Source organism: Pteropus alecto, unplaced genomic scaffold, assembly GCF_000325575.1.
Source record: "Pteropus alecto unplaced genomic scaffold, ASM32557v1 scaffold94, whole genome shotgun sequence".
Classification (NCBI taxonomy): domain Eukaryota; kingdom Metazoa; phylum Chordata; class Mammalia; order Chiroptera; family Pteropodidae; genus Pteropus; species Pteropus alecto.
The window spans coordinates 10,914,252-10,922,141 of NW_006437736.1; the positions used below are offsets into that span (position 1 = coordinate 10,914,252).

The window sequence follows — 7,890 nt, forward strand, 5'->3', positions numbered from 1 at the left end:
ATTTAAAATAGGAGAGATTCTGATACACTTGCACATGATTTGCATATGTCTACCTGGTCTTCAAAGTTCTATTATAAAGTTCTACTCCTTTCTACTCCTTTCTGTGGGCATTTTGTAATTTTTAATTTCTAGTTTCCTTTTTCTTCCCTAAAAAACAAAAATCACTCATATCCTCCATACCAAAAGGGTATAAGACATGTAGAGAGCTGGGGAAATAATGACGATACATGACAAAAAATATTTTCTAGGGCTGCTGTTGCTGTCTGGGGACTATTTAGAGAAAAGAGTTCTAAATTCTTCCATAGGAAATCATATTGCCATATATTTTATAGTCATATGTATCTAAATATACATATTTAGATATGTTCACATCATATATTTTCTATAGGAAATCATGTAGTAAAAGTTCCTCCTCCTCTCTTCAAACATCAGCAGGGACAAGGGTATACTACTACACTAAGCCTATTTTACCATCAATCGACTACCACTGTATTTTAAAGATAGCTATAAATGTGACGATACACTAAACCAGTGGTTTTCAAGCTTTTTTACCTCGGCACCTTAAAAGGTGCTTAATGGCCTTAAAAATTAAGAATGCCCGAAGAACTCCATCAATATTTACCATATTAGAACTTAAACTGAGAAATTTTTAACTTCATTCATATTTATTGATTTGTTTTAAAATAAAAAACCCATTACATGTTAATATCAATAATGTGTTTTAATTAAAAAAAAACTATATTTTCCAACAACAAAAATATTAGTCAGAAGAATACCATTGTTTTCACATTTTTGCAAATCTCTTTAACATCTGGCTTAATAAGAGAAATCTACTTAATAGGAGACTTTCTTATCTGCTTCTACATTCAGTCTGTTGTGACATATTGTTTTGGCTGAAGTATATGAAGAAGACTGGGCCTCACACTGATGGCTGTGAAAATGGGAGGAGTATTTTAATAGCTTCTTCAAATAATTGTGAATATTCTTCTTTGGTACTATGCCAAAATGTGACGACTGATGTTTTCTTAAAAATTTGTTGCAGTGTCGAATCTAATACCACACACTGATAAACTTTTCCTTTTCTGTTAACTTGAAAACTTATTGGTCTATCTTCTTAACCAGGATTTTGGAACATCATGTACTGGCCGCATTAGCTCCTAGAGTTATGTAGATTTTCTCTTAAGGTTGAAACATTTCATTACACAATTAAAAAGATGCTTATTAATATTATTTCCAATCTTGTCAGAAGAATCTAAGCATTAGAAAACTGTCAAGCTCATGATGGCAAATACAAATTTTCAAAAATTCTAGTTTTCTTATGAAACGTTAGATTTTATGATTGGCAACAAAAACTATTTGCTGTTTTCCTAGAAGTGGAATGTCTATTTTGCTCATTTTCAATACAATGCCTTTTAAATAACCAAGTCTGAATAACCATAGTTTGTCAGTTGTTATTTTTTTTCAAATTAAAAAAAAAAACAGTTTGTTTGGCTCTCAATTCAATCACATATGGGTTCTTTCTCAAGACAACTATCAGATTTTGATATGCAGCAGAAGTGCTTTAGGTGTATTGCCCATTTAATATTCCCACAGAAAATTAAAAATATATTCAAAGATAGGGATTTATAAATGTAACAAATTCTACTGCTTCATGAAAGGCATTCTCAAATGAAGCTAGCTTTTTTTTTATTGCAAGTGTGTGGAAGCAAAGTATGTAATGACTACTAGTACACTTGGTGCTACTGCTTTGATTCATGGTAAGATGCTAGAAGTTTTACCACTGTTGCTTTTATAGCATCAATGCAAATAACAACACAAGAAGAAGGCGAATGACACCTTAGTTTCATTACGAAAATAGTTTTGACCTTACAGACCCCTGGAAAAGTCTCAGGGACACCCCTGGAGATCTGTAGACCACACTTTGAGAATCACTGCTCAAATCAGACTTTATGGCTTTTCATTACTGCTTAAAAAGCACAAAAATTATAAATTTCCAAGAACTTATACTGTCACTAGCAAAAAATCAAATTTAGATGTGGTTAATCATGAATAGCCTTTAGTCAAGGCTCACACTGATGAGATGATTGAATGCGTCCAATCAAAGCAATTCAGATTTCTGCTGAATTGATCACCACTTTGCAAAAGCTACAGGTGGGCTTTTCCTGCTTAAAGAGAATGACCATCTAAGAATTAACTCCCCTTCCAAATTCTGAATCTAATGCAAAGAGTTTAATGTATAGAATTTTAGTTTAATGAAGAAAGTTAAGGAGAAAAAAAAAAACAAAACAATTTTTTACTCTGTAGTTTTAAGAGTAATAATGTACTAAAACTCCCTTGAATAATAATAATAATAATAATAATAATAATATAATAATAATAACAACAACAACAACCAAGTATGCTCTATTAATGTGGGAATCTATGAAATTTAGGTATATTTAACAAGTCAGGATGAGGAAGAAACTCCTGTGCATGAAGAGACTCACCTATATGCCGACCGATGTCTCTGCAGGGCAATTGCAGCCAGCTGAAGCCTGGCCTCCACCACCATCTCCAACTCACCCACGGAACACTGAGAGACGCTCCTGTTACTTGGATGCTCCATCTCTGACACAAGGAGGTTTAGCTTGTCTTCAGCTTCTGTCAGTAAAATGGACTAAAAAAAGAACACCAGTGACACAATCACATAAATTCAGAAATAATACAAATAACATCTCATTCTTATGCACACCGAAAAGTCACAATGAATGGAAGACCAAAACAGAAATTTGAACCTCGTCATCAGAGAAGAGAGTTCAGTGAACAGGAAAAGGGCAACGGAGAATGAAAAGGAAAGTAATGGTCAGAGTAAGCACGCAGGACAGCTACCCTTTGTTATATGCACAGCCAATGCTCGTACATGCTATTAACTGTAGCTTTGTTCAATAAAGTTGCTGAAAACACTGAATTAGTGAATAACTGAACCATTGTTCCTAGGGGAAGTACAGGAGTAGGTTCCTGGGAGCCTCTGGTCACAGCATTTGTTTCAACTGATCAATATATAACCTGGCTTAATGTGTATTTATGTTTACATACACATTATTTAATATATCTTATAGACTCATTAACTTTGAACTCACAGCCAATAGCTCTATACCTAAAGTCTGACCGAAACTTAGCTGACACACTTATTTTCTCCATAAGGCACATCACAGCCTTCCTGCATGTAGGAACACTAAACAGCACTTCTGCACTACTCTTGAGGGGTCATTTTAAATAGTAAAATCACCAACCAAAAAAAAGCACAAAAATGCAAAAACGGTGGCAATAAATAGACCATGAAAAAGTCACTTGTTTATAGTATGAGCGTGGAAACAAAAACTCAGAGTACTGCCTTGTTTGACTCAACTGAGAATGTGTGTGTTAGATAACTCTATTTTTCTATGCTCAGCCCACATCTACAAATAACCACAAAAGAACTACGGATATTGATTCGGGGTTACAAATAAATTTTAGCATTGGCAAATTAGAAAATACTGAATCTGTGAATATTAAGGATTGACTGTATTTCAGGTTAAACTATGGTCACCTAACTGGCAATATGAAGATAATGAGATTTTACAGAGGGCAGTCAATAGTGAACAGCAATCTGACATGGCAAAATAGAAAGGGACCAAGCAATCTTTCAAGGAACAATCTGTGTAAAATCTTGTTTGTATGAAGCAGTAAATATATAAAAGTTATAAAAGTTCTAGGGCAATTTGTATATTAGTTAATAATATGATTGGTATTTTATTAGTTGCGCGATGTTAGTGAATTTCATACTGTCTAAGCTTCAGTTTCCTTGTTTCAGCACGACATAGTTCAAATATGATTAATACACCACAGAGTTGTGAAAATAATCATGCAAAGTGCCTGTCATGTAATAAGCACTGAATAAATGGTAGCTGTTTTTGTTGTTGTTGATCACTATTATTAGTAAGGAAATGAGAAACAGGGTATGGAATATTCAAATCCCATCAAATAAAGAATCATATATTCTGCAACGCCTAATTGGATTGTAAAGTCAGACACCTCTGGGCATCTACTTTTTTTTTCATGGAGAGCAGACTTCATCTCACCCCAACCCATGCTTATGTTTAAAAAAAGCCACCTAGTTTCCTAACAGTAAGCACAGTCCTGAAATGGTCAAACAGTCAGCATCTTGGTAACAGACTTATTATAATTTGAAAACATTTTCAAACTTACCTTTATTGTGCTAAGAGTGAAGTCGTCTTTCACTTTTGTAAGATGACTAAATGAACCTCCATCATCCTTTAAACATAGCTCTATAAGGCACAGAATTTTGGAAGAACAAAGGATACCTATGGTTAGTTTAAGTATTAATTCTAGTTTATAAAACTCATCATTAGTTGAGAACTATCCATAAATTTAATGCTAAAAAAACTATAATGATAAGTAACAATATACTGCTATTTCAAATAATCTCTAAACCTCAGACATTAAAAGATTAAGGCTGATTCTAACAATAAATCAGACAATTAGGAAAAGATCTTTTGTATGCTTAGTGACATTATTTGAGTCATCAGCTACTGATATAAAGTAGTGGTTCCTCCCCTGGAATTCCCAGAACATCTTAAGGTCCTCAAAGTATTTGGGGTCTTTCAGATATTTATATTTCAATAAGATCTCCTTGGAAGCATCAGTTCTGCAGCTCTGCACAAACCTATCACTCCAAGAGCAGAGAGTGAGACCATTTGGAACAGCACAATCCACAATCCTCAAATATCTCAAATTCCCACCCACAACCTGAAGCTGGCCCTTATTCTGAGCCAGGGAGAACTGAGAGAATTTAGACCATAGACTTTGCCTTCTTTGGTAATCCTGGCTTCTAGACTACAGGAGAGAGAAAAACTACAAGTCATTAATTGACTAGGAATTACTGCAAAAATTATTCACCTAAAGAGACTAAGTTCGTCAAGTAGGAAGAGGGAGTCCAGAATAACATGGGACTGAACACACCTGATTTCCTCTCTTCTTCTAACCCCAACCTACCTGACTCTTCTCCTACATAAGAAAGTTCTAGAGCTAGGGCTCAGCTGAGTATAAGGGAGGGGTTGAGCACTGAGAAAGGCACAGCAGGAAGATCTGGGACTGAGTCTTCCAAAGAGGAAAGTGAGAGAGAGAGAGACAAAGATAGAAAACAAATGCCTGAAGACTGGTATGGAAGAACCCTGTGAGGAGCATCAAAACCTGAGACACGCTAGGAAGAGTCTGACCTAAGTTTTCTTCACTGCTCTCTCTGCCTCCCGTGTGGCCCTGTCCTGTGTGGTCCTTCTATGTCATGGCATGCCCCTTCTCTTGGGAGCTGTAAATAAAGTATGTTTTCAGTGGCAGTTATCTCCTATCTGATGGCCTTTATTATTATCTGAATAATAATAAAACTTACATTTTAAAACAGAGGCCAATATTATTCTGATACCAACTAGACAAAGACACCAAAAGAAAAGAAAATTATACACCAATATTTCTTATAAATATTGATGTAAAAATCTTTAATAAAATACTAGCAAACAGAATCCAGCAACACATTAAAAAATTATACACCATGATCAAGTGGGATTTATCCCAAGAAAGCAAAGTTGGTTAAACACTCAAAAATCAATTAATGTAATACATCATATTACTAGAATAAAAAACAAAAACCATCTAATCATCTTAATAGAAGCAGAAAAGGCATTTAATACAATCCAGCACTCTATCATTATAAAATCATTCAATGAAGTAGGAACAGAAGAGAAATTCCTTTATCTGAAAAAGGACATATATCAAGAAAGCAAGGTTGGTTAAACACTCAAAAATCAATTAATGTAATACATCATATTACTAGAATAAAAAACAAAAACCATCTAATCATCTTAATAGAAGCAGAAAAGGCATTTAATACAATCCAGCACTCTATCATTATAAAATCATTCAATGAAGTAGGAACAGAAGAGAAATTCCTTTATCTGAAAAAGGACATATATGAAAAACTGACAGTTAACATCATACTTAATGATGAAAAACAATTATTTTTATGGTGACATCTAACACAGTTAAAAAATACATAGACACTATGGCCCATTACCCCACTCATGGGTATCTTAACCCATAGAAATAGATACTATATTATATGAATATCTAGCACTTCAGCACTGTTCTCTAGAAACAAAGAGAATGCACGTCAACAGGAGAATGGTTGAATGACTGTGGGATATTCACAGCATAAAACTCTACACAGTCAGCACAGTGAACTAAAGCAAAGCAGTTGATTTGAGTTGTTCTAGATGCAGAAAAATGTAAAATACATTGTTTATAAATAAATGACAAATCCTGTTTTGTATGTTTGTATAGGAAAAGTACATGGAAATGGAGACATATGGATGGACGTGAGTATGCATGTACCTAAAGCATAAGCACATATATGTGTCATTCGTGAGCTAGGAGAAAAGTATGAAAGAATATATACTAGATTGTTCGTAGAGATTATTGGTGGTGAAGTGGGGAGTACAGGAAAGTGAAGAGAAAGAGAAGCAAGAAAATAAAAAGAAAGATTACCTTTCAAGTTTGGGAGGTTTGCTTTGCTTCTCTCAGAAACAAATCCATGGTAGATTGTTTTCAATATAGTTTCTGGGACACAATTTATTGTTGCAGCCACATTTATTAAAAAGTATGCTTTAACAAAAGAAAACTTATTTAAGAGATGTTGTTGGCCAATTGTAACCAGAATTTGAGGCAAGCCTTTACTTATTAATTCATCAAGTGCCTAAAATAAATGGAAAAAAATTTAAAAAGCAAATAAGTAAAATATTGTTTTTATGTATTATTAGCTTTAGTCCTCTTTTATACTCATTTAGTTTTGGGTAAAAGAATACAGAAATGGACCTGAGGTTCCATAAGTGGCAGAACTATTAAGAAAAACATGTAATGTTAGAACTATCCCAGCAGTTCCACAGTGTTTCTGCCATTCCCCTCCCCAATTTGTGACCTGGGCCTCATGAGCCCAGCCCTGCCATTAATGAAAGTGAACCTGTGCTGAGATCAAGGGAGAAGACAACAAAATAGAGAAACTGCAAAAGCTCATCAGCCATGCATGGAACCACTCTGCTTTAGAGTGAATAAATTAGAGCTACTAGGACCAGAACAGGAAGAATGGGTGGACAAGTAAGCTCCCTACCCAGCTTAGACTCTGCCCTCAATCATTAGAACTCCACCTCATGTACACTCTCAACTCCCTGGCCCCTCTCTCATGCATATCCACATCCTTGGCAAAATCATAGCCCCGATAAAATCCAGCGCATGCACCTGCAGTAGCAGAAGGCTGGAGAAAATCATGCAATTATGATAAGTGGTCCTACTTTAAGTTCCTGACCAAACTTCAGTGCTGCCTGGTCACCATTCTACATTTTCCTGGTACGTTCCCTCTCGCTCTTTCCTAGATAACCACTTCACGCTCTTCTTCTTTCTAAATTTTAACCCTTCCTCTCCATTGCCCCTGCCAGCTAACGACCTTGCTTCCTCTACTTAACTGAGAAAACTGAAGCAGTCAAAGTAGTGCCCACAGACCCCACAGCTCCACCACCTCTCCCACCTACCCAAGCACCTGCCTCACCATTCTGCCTTCCTTCCCTCCTGTCCACACTGGTCTACTCAGCCATTCTCTCCTATGCCATAAATGTTCTCTTTCTACAGACACGTTCCTATCAGCACGCAGCCATGCCGTCTTCGCCATCTTAAAAAACAAAAACTCTCTATATTCCTACTTCCTCTCCAGCTACTAACTCAATCTTCGCTCCCCTTTACAGTACTACCTGAAGAGCTGCCAATATTCCAATTTCTCTACTTTTATTTGCTTATAACCCCACTCCT

The 7,890-nt window shown here is 35.6% G+C and overlaps 1 protein-coding gene across 1 annotated transcript in view; it reads right to left on the reverse strand.

Annotated features, from left to right (window-relative positions):
- Nucleotides 1–7,890, reverse strand: part of CFAP54 (cilia and flagella associated protein 54) — a 234,117-nt gene that overhangs the window by 77,152 nt on the left and 149,075 nt on the right. The window contains exons 48-50 of the mRNA XM_015591439.2: nt 6,580–6,787; nt 4,228–4,307; nt 2,487–2,656 (exon numbers count right to left, since the gene is read on the reverse strand). Of these exons, the coding sequence (XP_015446925.1) occupies nt 2,487–2,656; nt 4,228–4,307; nt 6,580–6,787 (458 nt within the window). The remainder of the gene's footprint in view (nt 1–2,486; nt 2,657–4,227; nt 4,308–6,579; nt 6,788–7,890) is intronic.